General features: G+C 38.4%; 1 protein-coding gene across 1 annotated transcript in view; it reads left to right on the top strand.

Moving 5' to 3' along the window:
- The window catches only part of LOC112972648 (ras and Rab interactor 3-like), a 178,850-nt gene that overhangs the window by 60,685 nt on the left and 97,660 nt on the right, over positions 1 to 20,505 (top strand). Inside the window, exons 5-12 of the mRNA XM_026079456.1 lie at positions 1,451 to 1,535; positions 3,642 to 3,745; positions 4,540 to 4,614; positions 5,657 to 5,682; positions 6,383 to 6,436; positions 8,547 to 8,689; positions 13,158 to 13,327; positions 15,315 to 15,459. Coding sequence (XP_025935241.1) covers positions 1,451 to 1,535; positions 3,642 to 3,745; positions 4,540 to 4,614; positions 5,657 to 5,682; positions 6,383 to 6,436; positions 8,547 to 8,689; positions 13,158 to 13,327; positions 15,315 to 15,459 — 802 coding nt within the window. The remainder of the gene's footprint in view (positions 1 to 1,450; positions 1,536 to 3,641; positions 3,746 to 4,539; positions 4,615 to 5,656; positions 5,683 to 6,382; positions 6,437 to 8,546; positions 8,690 to 13,157; positions 13,328 to 15,314; positions 15,460 to 20,505) is intronic.

The raw sequence follows: 20,505 nt of genomic DNA, 5'->3' as shown, positions 1-20,505 counted from the left end.
GGTAGAATTTATRCTTGGCATATAAATGTTATGTTGGAGAGTGCTTTGGTTAAATACTACAAAATGGATACAAAATACAAAACTAGATTTTGATTCTGTTTTTATGACAAAGTGGAAATCACATTTCCTTTGCTTTTAACAAAACTGCATATCAACAGTTTCTGAAAAACTCTTGTAGCTAGTAAAAAAGACTTTATTTTTCTATGAATATATGTGGAGAATTCCTATAGATGTTATTCAGAGCTACTTACTTATCAATAGGAAGACAAATGGAAGAATAAGGGAGGCAGTGAGTATCTGCTAAATATTCCGTAAGGATCTTTTCTTTCGCTTTACAGATGTTCTGTCTTATGCATGCACCTTATACACCGTATTTAAGTTGTAGCAGAGTACAGCTGTTGATCCTTCACAAAATCTTTGCCTCTTGTCTCGTGTTCTGCTGAACATTAAGACAGCTAAGAAGAATTCAAGTAGTTAGCACAATTAATGTTTGAACTTCTTCAGCAGTGTAACTGGTAATAGATCACACAATAGAGTAAGGGCTTGTGTTTCTGTTTTGTCAAGTTCTCTAGGATGCCTGTTTTCATCAGCTCAAAATGTTGCGTACTGCCTGAGAAATACTCTATTTTTGCACTGCTCCTTTTGTCATCAGTCACTTTTCTGTCCTTGAAAGAGAGATGAGATACTAATGATGAGTCTAGAGACTCTCAAAAAGAAAAAAACCTCCTCCATAAAACCTTCTTTATAGTTCAAGGGAAAGATCCTCAGGCAATATTAAATTGATGCAGCCCACTTGTGGAGCTGCACTTGCTTATGCTGGTCTGAGAACTCTCAGGAACCTATATCCTATTAGAGCTTAAGAGACACTGTAATAAAAATAGATCCGACTACAGTACACAGGCCTCTCTGTGTCTAATTGGTCTAACTTTGTGTGTGTCAGTGGATTTGCTTTTGATTTACACAGTTGTAAGTGAGGTCAGAATTAGGCCTGCTGTTTGTAAGATACATCCAGAGAGGTTATATTTTTCTCCTATTGATTTCTACTGTCAAATTTTAGAAGCCCCAAGAATTGTCTGTAAGTCTTGAATGATTGCATTTAGAGTTCCAAAAGTGAAGTCATGAAAATGATTCAAGATGAGTTTGCAAGCTTTTAGGGTCTGCAGGAATGTCTTTCTCTAATCAGCTACATCTAAGTTACAATCAGCTAATCAGTTATATGTAAGTAGATAATATTATCTGACATCTCACCAAGTTAGGGTATAGACATTTTATTTGCCCAAAGTATTTTTGCCTTCTGAAAAGGCTGTATGTCTAGTTCTGTATCATAGTGACTGTTCAATCTTTAATAGTGTGGTGGGCAGAAAATGAAGGGCTTCTATCTTTGCAGCTATAGAACTGTGCCATGTTAATTAGAGTAACAGTGCTGAAATAATCAATACTTCTTTTCCAGAAACTACATTTGAGTGAAGATGTTGCTGGAGCCACGTTCATGGCTGCAGGAAGCTCCACTCCAGAGTTGTTTGCATCTGTTATAGGTATGGAGCCCACACATTGGCTTTTATGAGACCTGCTGTTAAAAAATCAGCAGCAGATGAAGCAGAGGTATCCAAAAGTACTACCATTCTTTTGTCAATTTATAATCGGCGATTATAGTTGCCAACCAGTCTGTGGTTCATGGTATAATTAACTACTCAAAATATCTCATGAGACAGTGAGTCTCCTCTGAAAACACAGAGAGGAATGGCTGGTTCTGAACATAAGAAGTGAGAGCTGAATCTTATTGCAGTCCTCTGAGAAAGAGTTTGAAACATCGGATGCCTCTGGCTTCTTTTTCACAAATAAAGGGAATTAATTTTAGCAAGGAAGTGGGAGAACAGGGAACATGAGAAAAGAGCAAATTAAATAATGTACAGAGAAGTTAGATCTGCTAAAGTCAGATGGACATAATGAAGTTCTCTCTAGATTAGTTAAAGAATTGCTTGAATTAATCCACGAACTACTAAAGTTTATTGTCACAGAAGGGAGGTCTAAATGGCAAAAGTAGTACCAGTATAAAGGAGATCACAGGAATTCCCTGGAAGGATTCTGCACAAAGTACACTGATAGGGAAGGGGAAAGCAGCAGATTTGAAACATCTGTCTTTAGTAAAGCTTAAGTAGGCTTTCTGATACTATCCTGACTGACAGTCTTACAAACTTTAGGGAAATATGATCTAAAGAAACACACTGTAACATCTTGTCCAACTTATTAAAGAACAGTTTCCAAGGATAAGTAATTAAAGCTTAAGTTTAAAGCTGAGAAAGTATCTCAAGACAGATCACACAAGGTCAGTCCTATTTTCTTGAATAACTTGAATGAAAGAATGGAGTCTAGACATGTAATTTTAGATGACACAAGTGTATGAAGGATCACAAGCATTTTGGGAGACAAAAATAAGATGAAGAAAGATCTTGATCAATTTAAGATAAAAAGATGCAATTTAATAGGAGCAAATGCAAAGAGTAACTAAAATGAAGTAGATGATAGATAGATATCTAGGAGGAAGAATGGTTAGAGAGCTGTAGATCAAAAAGGGCCATAGTGTATTGTAAAAGAAGCGGGAGTCAAACAGAAATCGATGGTGGGATGTTGCAAATAACTCAGCCCTCCTTCTGGCACATATTAACTGGAGTATTTTGAGTAAAGCATGGGATTTCTAAATTATCCTCCTTCACTCAGTTCTGTTAGGCCCTATTTGGGATATTATATCCAATTTTGTTACTGTGCTTCAAGAGAGTTGCAGACAAATTAGAACAAGTACAGAGAGGAGAAAAAGGGTAAGAGGCTCAGAAAGTATTATCTCTAACGAAAACTTGAAGAAAGTGAAGGTAAATCTTTAAAGCTTCCTTTACTGGAAGATTTTAAGTACAAGGAGAGACAACTCTGTAGTGTGATCTAGGTATATCTGGTCCTGCCTCAGTGCTGACGATTACACTAGATAACCCTTGGAGATCCCTTCCAGCCTTTGATTTTTGTTTTTCTGATATGCTTGTGTTATAGATAAGTATATGAGGCATAAGTGGGTTCAGTACTAAGGGAAAGGGCAAAGTTGGTTCTAGAACAGGCTAAACCTGGAGCCTGATTCTTTATTGGCATCAGAAGGCACACGTTACTACACCAAGGTAGCTGCTGGTTCTCTGAGGGAAGAACCTCTTATTCCTGTGAGACATTCTAAGGAAGAGCACACGAAATATTAAATGCTTGGGAGAAAGGTTTCTGTGCTTTATTATAGTGTTTGAAGTGAATTGTATTCCATGTTCCTGATGGAACAGGAGTTGTTTTATGTTCACTGTAATGGATTACTACACCAGTAACAGCCAAGCTGTCAAATACAGGACTTACTATTGTACTAGCTAGTTACAAAATTTATCCACTTAAAAAAAAAATACATAGGTAGAGATGTTAAGCCAAATATGTGGAGCCACTAGCTAGCCTAAAAGCACAAAATGCTCCATGGAGAAGTGAGCATTTATTATGAAACATGTTTTGATTAAACTTTCAAATAATCTTTGTTATTGTTGAGTAGTACTTGATCTGAGTAATAGCATGTAGCCTAAAATCAAATGACAGAGGTAATAATGCACATTTTGCTCCCTCTGCAGGTGTATTTATCACTCATGGAGATGTAGGAGTAGGGACCATTGTTGGTTCAGCAGTTTTCAACATCCTCTGCATCATTGGTGTCTGTGGAATATTTGCAGGACAGGTTAGTAAGATACCTAGCTTTATGGAGTTCAATTGCTTATATTATGGGGTTTTGCATGAGCAAATATATATAAAAAAAGGAGCATTAGTCAAAAACAAACAAAAAAAAGCTGACATGGAGGTAATGCCAATGTAGAAAAGAATTTATGAAAACTTTACAAATAGCAAATGTTCCCCAAAAGTTTAGCTGTAGTTTCAGCACTCTGAACATGTAGTATCCAGAGGAAGATGATTCCTCTTCATACAATACTATGTCCATAGTCAAATGGTCAGCTGCATCTCCTACTCCTTTCTGGTACCAATGGTGATCAAAGCATCTAGGACCCAAGCATGAGATTTGCTTCATCTCCTCAGTAGATGGTTAGACTATGTATCATATTTTTTTCTGTACTAAGTCTGATATATCCACAATTAGAGTGAAGTGGGAATTGCACTTGCTTTGCTTTTGCTTGCACTTGCATTTGTTTGCACTTGCTTTTGCTTGTACTTGATTTGCTGCACTGCAATGAATTGTACTTTACAATTGAAATTATGGCCAATTAAAATAGCATTAGTAAGAAATATCTTTCATTAATGAAAGTTTCTATATGATTTTTATTAATGCTTATTACAGATTCATTGTCTGACAGACTGATATGTCTTCCTGTCGGCACAGGACAGCTATTTATTTCAGAATCGCTGCTAATAATGATTCTGCTCACACACCTAAGTGATTGCAAGATGGAGGTCTTTGTTTTGTCTTTAAGATCTTTCTTTTTTTTCTTTTTTGTTGGCTAAAATTGTGATTTTTTTCAGGTGGTTCATCTCACCTGGTGGGCTGTGTTCAGGGACTCTATGTACTACACATTGTCTGTGATCATACTTATAGCTGTAAGTAGCCCTCTTACCAATCATGTGTTTTGTTGCTTAATTTCAGAGGGCCATTCTGCTAACAATTGATATACATTGCTAAACAATTATTTTCATAACTAGTTCTAGTGACATCCAGAAGTGAGTGCTCAGCAAGATGACTCCACAGCCTGGTCCAGAAATGAAAGCTTTGTGCAGTTCCACAGAGTATGTCTGTCATATTCATTTTGTACCTACAGCCTGTAACGTTCTGCAGACTAACAGGCTATTGTTGTACAGTGCAGTTAGCACTCTCTTCTGACCAAAGGGACTGCTTGTGGCGGAGATGTAAAGTTTTGAGCTGCACCTCTATTTTAAATAGGGAAGGTGTCTGTTTCTTGCTCCTACACATTAGTTTTATTTCAGAGATTCTTGCCAGCCTGCCCATGTGGGTAAATTTTACTAAATAGATCACAGCTGAGGTGTTGTTCTGTTCATCTAGAGCAGTGTAGTAGTTCCTGAACATATGCATTTACTACACACAGTGACAGGGAGGGGGAGAATACGCTTAATTTGATTTGTAACAAATATGAAAGGCTGTCTGACCATTCAATTACAGGCGTTACACAGGGTGGAGTAAGATATGTATAACCAGCTGGCCTAAGAGCAGAGGTGAAATGGCTGCCTATTCTGCTAAAACTAGATTAGCTATGAAAAGATTCAGTGCTTTATGTCTTAGGTCTCTTCAAAATACATGCGATTTCACTATCTTTTACAGGTGCACAGCATGTGTGTGTGTGTGTGTGTGTGTGTGTCTGTCTGTCTGTCTTTCACACACTCACACTGTTTTAGTGAATAATAGTAATAAAAATCACTGAGAAGGATCCAGGCCTTGTCCACAAGATTTGTGCTTTGGGGCTATGAGGGGCACAATCCATACAGTGAAAGTTCTGGGTTAGAGAGGGTCAAAAGGGGACTCCAGTAGTTTCTGGTTAGATATGATTGATATTCAATAAATTTGATCATTTTTCAAGTTAGGTCAGAGAAACTGTCAATTTATGGTTTCCTTTTTTTTTTCTTCTAGTTCATATATGATGAGAAAATAGTATGGTAAGTTATGTAAGTTGTTCCTTACAGTCCTATATTCGCCCTGAGAGATCAGTAAATAGAGTTGCAGTGTAACTAGATTTTGTTCTTGTACCCTGTGAGTAAGAGCTGGAGCTGACATCTAGGAAATCCTGTTTGTTTGCTTTGGTTACATATTTTATGATAATCAGGGAAAACTAAAAGAAAAATAATAACCTGGAAACATTAACTAAGTACATAGGCTGTATGTAAGGTCTGAGGGACTCACACATGTGCAGAGAAGGTAACTGAAGTTCCACTGTTCTGATTCTGGTTGTTAACATGTATGGGGGTGCTAGTTTTCCCAGAGAGCAGTCCAAGCTGGGATCCTAGTGGAAGGTCATATGCATCCTCTAAAAGAGCCCCCTCAGGGTGCTTGGCCTGTGCCTCAGCACTGAGCTGACAGTATGCCCTGGCAATATGATCCTCAGAGGGCAGCTCTGGTTTCAGTCTGTGTAGCATGTTTCTGAGATACATGTATTACATGTGATTTGCATGTTTATTGGAACTTGAAAGTCTTTGCTTCCCCCGTTCTGCTGAGACTCCATCTAATCTTAAATGATGTGAATCCTGTGCGCACAAATGTTACTTGTACTAGATGTTTAGTGCACATTCTTAAAGAAAACTTGCAAAGGATGTAGCTGCTGGAATGACCATTTAACACTTTTTCTTTTGTCTCTTTGAGGTGGGAAAGCCTTGTACTCATCGTTATGTATTCATTCTACATACTTACCATGAAGTAAGTGCTTTTCTCCTCTCCATGTCCTTTAGCTGTTAATTGACCATCATTCTTTCGGTGTGGTTTTGTCCTTGGTCCTCTTGCTAAGGACAATGCAGCCAATCTTGTTGCTGCGCAGGATCCCTTGCATTTTCATGCTTAATCAGTTTTGCTCCAGGTATGTGCTCAGTCAACAGCAAATCTTTGGATACATCCTTTTCATGGTGCAAGGAGGTAAAGTAGGTTTCAGAGATAGTTGAGAGGAAATGCCAATTTACAAAGATATGTGAAAAAGTCCACTGGGTACTCTGTAGTTTAAGCTCACAGCATGTCAGCTATAGGACATCAACTGCCTATGCACATGCTCATGGGAAGCATGGTACATACAATGTATTTTATTCCTCTTTCTCTGAGAGGCAAGCTGCTATGTATTTTCTAAGTTTATACTCAAGCTTAGCTCATGGTAACTTCCTCCTCTGCCCATMTCTTGATACCATAGTTGCATTACTACATTGTATTGTAGAGAGGAGAGAAGTACTAAAGCATGAATACTTTTACAGGTTCCTGTCAGATGCACAGTGACTGACTCTACAGCTTGGCTGCTGTGCTATGTTAGGTTCTCGTTGTGGCATCTGTAACAGTTTTACAAATACCTGGTTTTATACCTGGTTTCTGTAACCTCTGGAGAACAAGGTCAAGGAACATCAGACAGAGAGCTAAGCGTGTATTGATCTTCAGGCATTCTCATACCAGATGTACTTGTGTACTGATATCCTTCTCCCGTAGTGTAGTGACATCCTTCTTTACTACCTCTGACAGGACAGTCAGAGATCTGACTGTTACTGCAAAGGTCTATGAGTCAGACCTTCTGTTGTAAGCTGCTGAGCCTTCTCCCTTGGTGCCCTTCCCCCACAAATCACCATTTTTGGGACCTCAGCCTCCTTTTTCTCCTACATCAGGCTTAGCAGAGCTCATTGACAGCACTGCTAGGTCCCACCCTAGGGCTAAAATAGTGCATCCTTTCTCTAGAAGAGCTTGGTCCATAGTCCCAGAAATGTTCATGTACCCAGTGTAGGGAACAGACAGAGTAGCAGTGAGGTGAACTGAGAGCTGGTGCAGTAGGCAAGAGGCCATTGTATAGTGAATGTCCTGACTCCAAAATCCACAACTCCAGAGTGTTCTGCTTTCACTGAATCAGCTCAATAGCAAGGTGGAGTCATTATGTCATTGTTTTCTTCTGCATCTACAGGAAATAAACTCCATGTTGCATTGTATTTTTTGTTGCAGCAGGAACTGTTATTCCCTAGTTCTATCAACAGAGTGATAAAACACCGCATAAATGTGAAATAAATATTTTTAATGACATGACCATTCAAAAGCTGAAATTTAAATCAGATTGTTATTCATAAAGCAGAGATGAAAGGATGTTTCTCTAAGGGCAGGGACTTAAGTTTCTCTAAGTGGCAGAGGACTGATGTACATATCCAAAAATGGTCCCTGTATAAAGGTTATGTTAAAGCAGGAAAAGATTAGTGCAAATATTTGTTACCATAAAAGGTGGTAATTGTGGTCTAGAGCCAAGTTCCGTCTATTTTGTTTTGGTATTTGTTTAAATATAATTGCTTATATAGATTTGCGATAAGTTTCTGAACTACATATTCTTTCAAGAAACAGAACAAAGGTAAATCTTTGGTTCCAAGAGAACCCCACAGATACAGTGAAACTTTCTAGAATACGGGGAGGTGCCTCTGCACTACAAGGATAGCAAAAGCTTGTCTCAGGGATTGTATGTGTTGTGTGCTTTGTAGTCATGTTCTTTAGCRCAGTGGGGAAGCCTGCAAGACTTCACATTCCCACATGTAGTATTTCCTCCAGAACTCAATGTTCTCCATGGAATATATTAAAATAGTGTCTTTTTGTAGTCGTCTTTATCTTGTATGAGGCAGGTGGAGCCCTTGCTTTCCTGTCAGCTTGCCACTGAATTTCTTCTTTGTCTTAACTTCTTATTAGCTGTCAGAGAATGTGCATCTAGGCTGTGCTAGTCTGCATAAATTGTTCTCAGAGGCCTGAGAATTTGAAAGGGAAATGCAATATACTTCAGCCTTTTCAGACCTTCCCTTTGAATTTTCAGGTACAATGTGAGGATGCAAAATTTCTTCACCATCAAAAGCAAGAATGTTGGAAATGGTGACACAGTCAACAATGAGCTGGAAGATGGTAATAAATGTTATGCCCCTAGTTGTGATGACCCATCCATTCCATTACTATGGAAAGGTAAGGCTGAGCAGACAGGAATTTGAAAAAGAGTAGTTCACAGAATATCCTTTTTTTTCCCTTTAATACTGGTCAAAATATTGTCACTATTCAGTCTTAAGCAGGAATTTTTATTGGTCTAACTTGACAATTCAGTAGTCAAACCACTGAACAAAAAAACCCCAATCAAAATCATCTTTTGTGGAGATTATGGAAACAAGCTGCTTTGTACATCGGCAATTTTGCTTCCCTTTTCTTTCCTGTTCAGTGATGAGCTACAACACTGTGAAAGAAATATTTTTCTTTTGCCAGGAAAAAGGTAATCTTCGCTTCAAAAATTTGATTATGGCTGATATAGAAACTGAGATGTGAGTTTTGAAGGAAAGACATAGGCAGATCAGTTGTCAAGAGGGAATCACATGTTGAGTTCAGGTCCTGGGAAGGTTGACCTTCACATATCTAAATATCTGAGCATACATTGCTAGGCACATGCATGAAATCAGGAAAGTGGGTTCTTTGCGGTCCGAGTCTTTGTCATAAAGGGAAAGAAGATGACACCCAGCTTCAGTTACTACGTAAGCAAACATACTTTTTTTTTTGGTAAACTTCCTTTTATCTCTGTATTATCCCCCTTCTCTTCCATTCCCTCTCTTTGTACAGCCAAATCATTGCTACCTTCAAAGCTTACTACAGGTTTATACAATGACAGCGCACTAATGCTCCAGTCTTGGGTGTAGTGTTTAGACAATAGTTTAATATTGATTTAAAAGTACTTCTCATAGAACATCATAGCATAATTAAGATGTCTTTGAGATATTTTGATCTCTTTACAATGAATTTTCATGAGCGTTGACTATCATATAGTAAAGTCCATCAGTTGGACATGGGGGTGCATTCATATGAGATTTAGAGGATACTTCCTAGGGATGTTGTTACTGGTATATTCCAGTGTGTACACAGGAAATGGATGGTAGAACACAGATATAAGTGGTTTTTACTTTTGAGTCCTTTGTTGGATTCTGATGTCATCTCTATGCATATACTCTTAGATCATATACTCTTAAGATTCATTCTTTTAAGATTCATCTCAAGATTCCTCTTAAGATTCATGTTAAGATGCATCCTTCATCCTTTCTAGCCACTGTGTGATGGAGGGATGATAGCACAGAGTGTTTGCCTGTCCACCTATTACCTTCTCAGGAAACATGAAGATTATTTAATGCTTGTGAAGAGCATGCAGAACTTTCAGGAAAAGCAGCAAGAAAGATAACAAAAGCCTGGGCTCATGAGAATGGTATCTCCACTAGGCACTGTCCACAGCAGATTTCATCTCTAATTTGCCTTAGAGATGCTGTGAGACTGCAGTTTCAGTCAGATTCCTCTCTGTTAGTGGATACTTGGCTGACTTCACAAGCTGAGCTCCACCTTCCTCAGAAGCAGCTTTCAGAAACAGGAGCACTGCTAGCAGCAGTGAGACAGCAACTACAGCTTGCCTCTGCCTTACCTCCAACCAGCTGTTAGCAAGTTCCAGGATCCACTGAAATACCTCCCTTGGGTTCATCATGGCACAGGTCTAACCTTAATCTGGTTCTCCACACAGGCAAAATCTGATTTCTTCCCCTAAAAGAACAGCTGCTTTGGGTGAGGAACTTTCTTCCTACTGACAATGATTATTCTGTTGCTTAAGGTGCAGATAAAAGGGGATCCGCACACTACACAACTCTCTTTGATCTTCTTAAGTTTTATTACTTTCAAGAGCTTCCAATGGTAAAACATAAAAGCTTCCATTACTGGAGTTTCAGAGAGAAAAAGAAGAGCTTTTCTCCATGGGATAGATTCAGTTTCAGTGAATCTACACTCACAGGTGAAGGCAAAAGATTTGTACGTTTGTGAATAATGCTCCTGTTTAAAAAATACTCCTATTAAAAAAAATTTTTTTAAACAAACGCTGTGGCTCATTGCCCTTGGCTTTTATTGTATTGACCCAAATTTCTCCCAGGTGGCGTGGTACAATTCCTGCCTAATAATATGAACTGTAGACAAAAGTGGGTTTCTGAACAGAATGTGATGTAGATATGCGAGGGCCTAATCCAGAGTCAAATAAAGTCACCAAGAAGCTTTCTACTGACTTTGGCAGAGTTGATGGTGATGGCGCTTTTTGATGAGCAAGAAATTTTTATAGTTTGTTAGAAGGAAAAGCCGTGCTCAGAACATACTTGCCTGAGCAATATATCACAAAGGAGTAGCTAAAAGGATTTTTCACTGTCCCACATTTGTGAAAACCACTTTTGCCATTTTTACATGGAGCCTATTTGTACCATATGAGGCAAAGTTATGTATATCTGTGGGCATATGAGACTGAACAGCTCTTAGGAGAATAGGAGAGAAATTTACTGCAGTAAGTCAAAATGGCTGCAGTAAGTCATACATGTATAGTCATGCATTTTACATCAATGCTAAGTTTTTTAATGGTATTTCATCAAAGCTGAGTATGTTTTGTCACTGTCTCATTATTGGTCTTAGGAATAGTTTCAGAGTGATTATAATGCTTCTATGTTTGTTTTCCTGGCACACTGTAAAATAAAGAAGCACTTTGGAGACTTCACTGAGAAATTCACCTGAGAGCAACTAACCTGATGAGACTGTTAAACCAAAGATATCTGGCATTTTTTCCTTACAAGGATTGCTGTCAAACATTGCATTTTCTTTGTCTAACTAAAACAAATGTTAGGCTACTATGGTGGAGTCCCCTTCTATAAGGCTTGTGGTTTTCCTACGTAGTTTGTCTGGCTCTATATTCCTTCACAGGAAAAGCTGCATCACTTTAACTGCAAGAGTCATCAGAATGGCTGTGCTCCTCATTTGCATCATCAGCTGCAGTACTCAGCAAGGTTAATTTGTTTTAGATGTCAGAGGTGGGAGGATAATTGCTCCTGTATGTTTACTAAATACAAAATTACTACTAGTTCTATTCTCCATTAGAGATTAGGCTGTAAGGGAAAACTATAGAGCTGATTCTTTAAGTGGGACATATTTCTTTGAGAAACCAAAGATCTCTTTATGACAGCTTGGGTGACCCCAGTGTACTCACTGAAAACTCATTTTAGTGAAATAAAACAAGATGCTGGAATGGAGCAGGGTAAAAGATACAGCAGTATACTGGTGATTTACAGTCTCATTAAGTTTTTCATGCTGAATGATGATGAAAGGATTTTTTTCTCCAACTTCAAAGCAAATATATTAAGATGTGCTTGAGACAGCAAAGCCTTATTGGATGATGTGATTTACATACATGCATGGATCCTGACTTCTTCCTGAAAATGAAAAATATTTCATCACTGTAACAATGTAAACAATACCTATATAGATTTCTGTGTGTTTAGGACAGGTCCATTTTAATTCCTTTGTTTTAGTTGAATGTTTCCTTAGATTTCCTTTGCTTCCTGGTGGGAACCATGCACTAATAATTATCTTTTACTTCTACCTCCTAAATTCTCTTCCTCTTCTTAATGTAAGTAAGTTGCTGTAAAAGGCGGGTGGGAGGGTGAAGCCAAGCTAAGCAAAGCAGTAACACAAGCAACAAAGAATTCTGTTGTTTTGTTTCCTTACATGTAATTACATGTAATAATTAATATTTATAACAGTCATATGCGTATCTCCTGCCCTGCTTTCTAACACTACATGGATATGTCTCCTGTCTGCTGAGCCTTGCTCTGCTTGCTATGTGTAGTCTGTAGCACTTGTGAGAATATCGGTATGTTGTTAACCTTTGGAAGTCCTTGCTTGTATTTATGTTGATTCCCAATATGATTTTGTCTCTCTGTTTGTTTGTTTGTTTTCTTAGCATGGTAGACAAAACAAACAAAACAAAACTCTTACCTTGGTACAAATTCCTTTGTATTAACAAAGGCTTATTTGTAACACACATTTGTTTTGGACAGTTGTTGTTTTCCATAGTTTCAGATCTTGTCATGTTACAGATACTGATAATATTCTGTGAAAGTAAAGTGAAGATTTCCAAAGCAAGTGAGCACAACATTAGGGACTTCTGGGTGTGCAGCAGCAACTGTTAAGCACCTTGATCCAGTGGGATAGCTTTATAGGTCTCAGGAGGGCTGTCTATACTGCCTCAGTGCAGGCGCTTTTAGAGAAAGCTTAGAAAACCGTAGTGGAGCATAGGCAAAGAAAACTGGTACTACAGCATGAGTGGCTGGGTGAAAACTACTCCCACTCATTGGAGAGTGGACTGATGGTGGCTGCCTTATTGGAGTGAAAGCCCCTTTCAGCACATGACCTAAATGAGGTGCACCACTGAGGAACAGATTCACCAGGCTGCAGAAATATTACATGAAAGTCACTGGTAAATTCAGGCATTCAGATGAATATGACACCCAAACACACACACCTGAGAATGAAGAGAATGGCACTGGGTGAGGGGAAACATGGTAAGATCAATTCTACAACTAACCCTGGTCATTGTGATCATTAGTGAAGGGGATGCAGCAGTACGGCAAAAACAGTGTGGTGATGGTGGATGAGATCATCTGCTCCAGTCCCCCCAAATTCCGGTTCCCTGAAGCTGGGTTACGGATAATGATTACAAATAAGTTTGGACCACGCACCAGAATGCGGATGGCAAGCCGTCTCATCATTAATGAGGTAGGTTTATTAAGAAAACAATAAATGACTAATAAGCAGGGGATCTGCCAAAGGTCCACATTCATAGTGACTGTTATTCAGATTCTCCCATGTTTGTCGCAATGGGATAGCTCTGTCTTTCTCTAGCAGCTATGTCACAGCAGATATGAAGATGGGTTCTCAAGGGGTGGTGCTTCCTCTCTTCACAGGAGGGCAGTCACCAGGGAGGGGCTCCCTTAAAGATCAGCAACCTTCTCCATGCAAGAGGATGTTTGCTTCCGTGTGTGTGCATTTGGATTTTATCTGCAGCAAATTGGTTTTGAGTCATTACAAAAGTGGTCAGGCTAAGAAAGGATAACGGACAGGTCAACCAAAAGACTGTAAGAACTGCTCCTACATGAGCAGCAATCAGGATCATATCAGATCTTTTTAGTCTTCACTGTAGTCATCAGCTCAAAATGAAAGTGGACCAAAATCTTTTAATGATGGGAATTTGCTCTGGACAGTTTCAATTAAATACTATTTAATATATTGTCATCACCATATTGCTTTTTTTCACATCCTGCAGCTATAGTGACAGGATTGGCCAAATGTCATTGTCCTGAGCTTACATAAAGATTTTCGGGTGAAATCTTTGGTCTGCCAACTTTGCTTCTATGAAGGCAGGACTTTATCCTTTGCTCCTTACAATATCAAATATGAGAAGAGGGTTTTTACTTTGGCAAATAAATTAATTTCAGTAGCTTCGGAAACAGAGGCTTTTGCTAGTTCCCAGAATGTAGATGTCATAACACAGTTCTTTTGTCTACCTAGCGTTGTACATACCCCCGTGAAGGAAAGCAGCAATCTAATACATTTGTAACACATGTCCAATTTAACAGTGAAATATTTTTTAGGAAATCAACTCGGTGGCATATAACCAAGAGCAGGAGAAGATCAGATAAGGCACAAAGTAGCAGCTGTCTCTGTAAAACTTCTGCTTTGAAGACAATTCACTGATCAAAAAAAAGTATTTCTTAATAGATATGCACCCAGAAAGCTGATATTTGCTAGTTCAGCATCTGCAAAAAATCCTTTCTAAACCAAAGCATTTTGATTCTCTATTCTATTTCCAAAGTTTTGCAAAGTATTCAGATACGAGTATTCTCTATTTTTAATCATCATGTGTTAATATTAGTCTCAGATTTTTTTGCATGTTGTTGCAGTTACTTTATTTTTCAAGGCAGAGCACTATAGGAAATTGCAACAATTTGTCATTAAAAAGAGAACACTTACCAACCATGCATTGTCTCACCTAACAAACCATAATTATTTCTTTTTTTAAAAAAGTAGGAAATTATTGTTACATTCCTCATTCTCCAGTGTAGTAAGTGGTATAKATACTGATATTTAAGACTGATCACTGCCATTATTGTACTACATATTGCAAATGTAGCAATCTTAGACACATCTGTAGGGGCAATATGTAAGTTTCATGAGAGTTTGTATACTCAGACAAGGACAACTAGGATTAATCTTGCTTTTGAAATGTACATTAGGATCTTTACATTTACTACAAGGGATGGGGATGGGAAGGAGACAGAAGAGTTGGACCTCAGTAGGAGAGATCTGGGGTCATGAGTCCTTCTTAGGCCACCTTTAATACTGCAGCAATGTCTTGAGTGTTACTGCTCAGTTATGGTACTACTGCTGGTCAGCTCCTAGTTTGTACAGGAAGTGTTGAGCAAGAAGTGTTTCAGAATAACCATGCTCATTAAAATGTGGTGTGAAAAAAAAGATATGAGAACTTTCTCAATCATTGCTTGAAATTTTGAGATCGATGGTTAATATTGGCCTCACAGAGACAGGTAGGTCACATACAGGTATGTTTGTTACCCTCTGGAAGAAAGGCTTTGTGGAGAAATACCAAGGCTCAAATGACTGGGGCTGGTCAGACAGTGAAACACAGATTTAACATAGTCAAGAACATTTTCAAGCTTATGGAAGTTTTGTCTGTGACCCTGTGCAGCGTCAGCGGCTAATCCAATCTGCGAATGGCTCAAGCAAACAGCTTCAGAATGGGAAGCATGAGAATACTGAAAATGGGAACATCCCTGTGGAGAACCAAGAGGAGGAAAATGAGCATGATGATCTGTCTCCATTTTCATTACCAGGTAAGCCTAACTTTCTAGATGTTTAGGGTAGGGAAACAGAAGAGAATTAAAATGCCAAACGCTGGGCTGTAAGAACAGACAGCATATGTGGGGAGGGAGGAGGAAGGGGATTGATTTGACTGTCTGGAAGCTGGATTTAAGGACAGTAAAACCAAGCCAGAGGCTACATGACTGAAAACAGATCATAGGGAAGTGTTTTCCACCAGTCATGCACTATAATGGTGGAAGTGCTGGTTTGCCAGAGGTGAAGAAAAAGCAGGTAAGACAGGTTTATATTTAAAAACATGTCAGACCAACCTGATGAGCATTGTACTAAAAGTGATTTTGAAGTGAACAGTTAATTCTTGTCTCTTGGAGGTTACTAGGTCAGAGGCAGCTAGGTATATAAAAAATCTTGATGTAATGACTGCAGGGATGGCTTCTTGGAGGAAGATGAAGAAAGGTTTAGGAGAAGAAACAGGGTTTAATATTTTTGAAGGTGTTTACAGTTCTTAGATTAGCAGTATCTAATAACACTCATATTTGAAAATTATTTTTAAATCCTCTGGTGCAAAGGGCTATGTATAATCAGCCTTATTATGATGGTGCCCTTGGCACATTACATGTTGACTCACCCTGAAAAGCTTTGGTGATTAGACAGCAGGGATCAGATCACCCCTCACAGGCATGTAGTCACTAGTTGTCTGGCACGTAGCTACTGTTTAACACCAATATTACTCTGCATAAATGAATATCACATGCAGTGAAAAAGAAGGAAGAATTTCCCATGTCACACACAAAATTCTAATTTCTTGGAGGTCGCATTGCTTCAATTGCTACCATTTTAGAAGAGACGCTTCTGACTGAACAAGCATCCAAGCATATTGGAAAATTTGCCATATGAAGAGTGGAAAAAAATGATATGTTTTCATGTGTCACTGTAGTCACTGTGTCTTACAGGACCTTTTTGCAGTCAGTAGTTACAGGCTTTTATCAGGAGGTGAAGAATCGTAACAACTGATTCATTAAAGATAGGCCCATTCGATGTGCTCATTCAGTGAGAGCATGAAAAACCTATCTTTATTGCATGGCAAAATAAGTGAATGTAAGTCGACAATATGCTTGCACACATGAACATATTAATATCAATAATAATAATAGTAAACAACTTATAAAGAGCAAAACTTATAAAGAGCAAACTTATAAAGAGCAAAAATGTCTCCCCAAATGATGTTAAAAATGCAGCATTGAATGCACATGTTGGCAAAGAAGACTTTTTAACCTAGTTGTTTCCAGCAAGTTTTTGAATTCAAGGTTTAATTGGGCAGTCATGCCTATCTTTTTACATTCCAGGACAATGCAGAAATCTTAACATGTAGCAAACATTACCTGGAGACCAAATTATCATATTTGGGTTCGTTCAAGATGTGGACCTCCTCTTTATGAATAAAAAATAGGCTTCAGAGTGGAGCTTCCAAAGTGTGTGACATTCACAATAGGGAAAATGTCTTCAGCTAAGGATGGGTTTATGAGTTATGCTGTTGTCCTTTTCTTAATGCAGTTTTTCTGCATTTTTTAGAAAGTCTTTCAAGATAATTGAAGTGTAACAGGACAAAGTGGAGCCACTGATGATACATTTCATACTGTGGTGGAGCAAAAGTTCAGCATGAACTCAAAGAGTATGCATAAGAGTGGTGAAGTGAATGTTTAGAATCATCATCGTTATTTTCAGGTTTTGTTATTCATCTGTTGTCTGGAGATGATTATCTATTGGTTGGGTTCTCATTATTATCTATTATCTATGGGTTGGGAGAATTCTTCTATTTTTGCTCTCAAAAGTGCCACTTTAATAACTTTGGGAAAATGTAAAGAAACAGCATCATGCTTTGTTGTTTAAGTGCTGTGGCACAATCAGTAGCCTAAAAAACCCTGACATTTGAGACTGGCTTTAGGGAAAAGGTAGTTTTCAGACAGTTTCCCAGAATCCCCTCTGTTCTTCTTTTGATATATTTTCAGGCCAGGAATAAGGCATATAAATTTTCTAAAGATCAAAAGTTCATTTATTCTCTCAGTACTATAAAGAATTGTATGAAGAATAGACACTGAAAAGACTTTCCAAGTCAACTGCTTGCGATGTGCTAAGTAGAAAATTCTCTCCAATTTTTTAAGAGCTCCAATAGAAATGGCTATGAATTGGTCCAAACCTTTTTTTTTTTTCTGCTGTTCTCTAGTCACCTTTTTTTAGCCTGGTTTGGGGTTTGGCTTTCCTCCTTCAAATTGCATGTCCTAGATCCTTTTGCAAGAACAAGTTTCTTCTGAAGCAGAAATATATGTAAGTGAAGTTTAAAGCACTACATCAGTCTTTGAGTGATGCCCAGTTGTCATTTGCTGCTTTATATGCCATCAGCGATGGTGTTCTGTTATAAAAATAGGGCTTTAGAGCATCAGAATAGAGAATAAAAATTTTTACATGAAAATAGTGTCAAACCATAGTATCCAGCCTAGATCCCATCTTTCAGACCCAGAGAGATTTGCCCCCAGGGTGTGCTTCAGGCCCATCTTGAAATAGGAGGCAACACAAATAGTTTTTATGGAAACTGCATATGATACCATACAAACTAGGCTTTGCTTTTGGTTTCAGTCTGGGAGGAAATGTTCTCCTTTAAAGAATTTCTTTCTTGACATACCATTAGGCTGTGAGTGATTAGCTTCCAAGAGAAAGGCTCGTTTGATGCTTTACTATCTGATTATTCTAAAGTTGTTTGGAAACAGGTCTTTTGGAAAAAAAAAGGATAAGAATAAAGTAGGATGAAACTGAGCAGGCATGTGTTGACAACAAAATGATATGACAAAGCCCTTGCATAGCTCAGTAGTCTTTTAGAGACCAGACTCAGAAAAGCACTTCTGTGCAGCTTTTAATGGATGATTAAATCCCATTCACTGTCACGTATTCAAGATCTTTTAAAATATTCAGTGTTTCCAGCTCCTGCTGGTTTTACAGAAATGAAGAACTCCCTCTCTCACAGGATTGTACCATGGATGCATTATATAACTTGTGCTTGTGTTAGGTAAAATAAGAGGAATAATTCCCAGAGCTAAAATGAGATGGCAATAAAGGAGATTAGCAGTTATGTCCACTTTTGTATGGATCCAAAATACGAAGCCAGGATAGAAGCCAAAAGGAATTAACAGTATCTTCTAAAATCATAAAAATGGTTGTACTGAGTCAGACCAAATGTTCATCTAGCCCAGTATTCTGACTCCAACTATGGCTTTATGAAGAAGTCTGGGGAAGAATGTGAACAGGACATGCCTATATGATACTGCCCTGAAACTGTTCTGCCCTTTGATTATTTTCAACTTAGGGAACTTCCTGGGCTGTGTGTGATTTCTAAGCATTTAAAAATCCTTAATGTATTTCTTCATTAATCTGCACAATTCCCCTTGACTCTTTGCAAATATTTAAAAGCCACAACATCCTTTGGCAAGGAGTTCTACAGTTCTGTGAAGAACCATCTCCTTTTACTTGCTTTGAATCTGGCTCCTACTAGCTTCATTTGATGTCTTCTTGTATTGGAAAAGTGAACAAAACAATCCCCATGCACCTCACTGTGGCACTTAGGGTGTCGTAGATCTTTATTTTATCTCCCATGAAGTTGTCTCTCTTCAAGGTGGACTGGTCCTAGCTTACCTTGTTATATTTGCACAAAACTGCCTTTGTGTCTTTGATCATCCCTGTTGTCTTAGCTCTGAATCTTTTCCAGTTCTTACTATACCCTTTCTGAGATAAGAGGACCAGAACTGTATATCCAAGATATGGATTAGCCATGATTTTAAATGATGCTCTCTGGTTTGAGCTCCTTTTCTTTCCTAGCATTTGCTTTTTAACTGCTGCTGAGTATCAAAGAAGTGTATTTCTAATGAGTCAACAACAGAAAACAGTTCACTGTGGAAATCTCTCTCTCTCTGGAAACACTGGTGCAAAGAGTTAATTTAGCTTCTCTGCAATGGCAGAAGTTTTTTCAAGACAGCAGTTCAGAGTGGGACCTAACTTTAGTGTTCTAGAAGGCTTTTTTGGAAGAGCTTCCTCTTGCTACTGCCTATATAATGATGCATCTACCTTAGCATTTTAGTTCAGATCACAAGTGCACTTTTGAGGCAAATCTCCCAGTTGTCCTCATGTGCTGCGCTTTTGTTTTGCATTGTGGCATGTTCTCAGAGCTYGTGAACTGGAGTCCTTTTGATGAAAATTAACTGGAAGAATGTGCTCCATTTGCGAGAGTTGAGCGCAACTAATCCACTCCACGTAGGAGGAGGGTACACAGGAGAGTTTAGAAGTGTAATAGGCTAGGGTTCAATTTAGTAACATTATTATGTTTGCTCGACACTTTACTCCAAAAGGGTATAGAGGGCCTGAGGAAGTCTATAAATCCCAGCTCGCTTCCCTTGAGAATAGACAGCAATATTAAAACATGTAAAATAAACCATGCCAAAATCAAATCAAGTCAAACAAGACACAGTGAGTACTCTGCTCTATTACATTTCGTTATTGTTGAATATTATCCCATGTAAACCTGTAGTAATCCTGTACTAAGATTAAAGCTCGTTTCTATAGACTGGAATAAATTCTTTGTTCAGGTCCTGTTCCTGTTGTACCAAAATATGTCTTTAAAGGAACATTATTGGCATAGATCTGAGTATGCAAAGTGTGGTAAAGGCACAGGCTGAAAATAAATATCTGGATGGGGKTTTTTTTGGACAGATCTCATGGTCTGGAATTGGAACTTGCATTCTGAAAAATGGAACTTCTATTCTGAGAAAAATGTCAGTGTTTTGGAAAATAGTCTGTTTTGGAAGAAGATGAAAAGTAAAACCTCAGTATTTTTCACAGGAAAAAGAGTTGTCTTCAAAGATCTGTTGCAGAAGAATTGAAATAAGAATGTTTTAACATGTCAACTGCCCGTCTGGAAGGCTGACAAAGATGGGATCATCTTGGATACCTTGCTACCCACTTTGTAGCCTATCTTTGTAGTGGGATAGCGGGGAGAGTCTCTTGCCTCTTCACGA

Source organism: Apteryx rowi, unplaced genomic scaffold (assembly GCF_003343035.1).
Source record: "Apteryx rowi isolate R43461 unplaced genomic scaffold, aptRow1 scaffold_5, whole genome shotgun sequence".
Lineage (NCBI taxonomy): Eukaryota > Metazoa > Chordata > Aves > Apterygiformes > Apterygidae > Apteryx > Apteryx rowi.
Note: the sequence above shows the minus strand (reverse complement) of the source record. Positions and strands in the feature narration are given on the sequence as shown.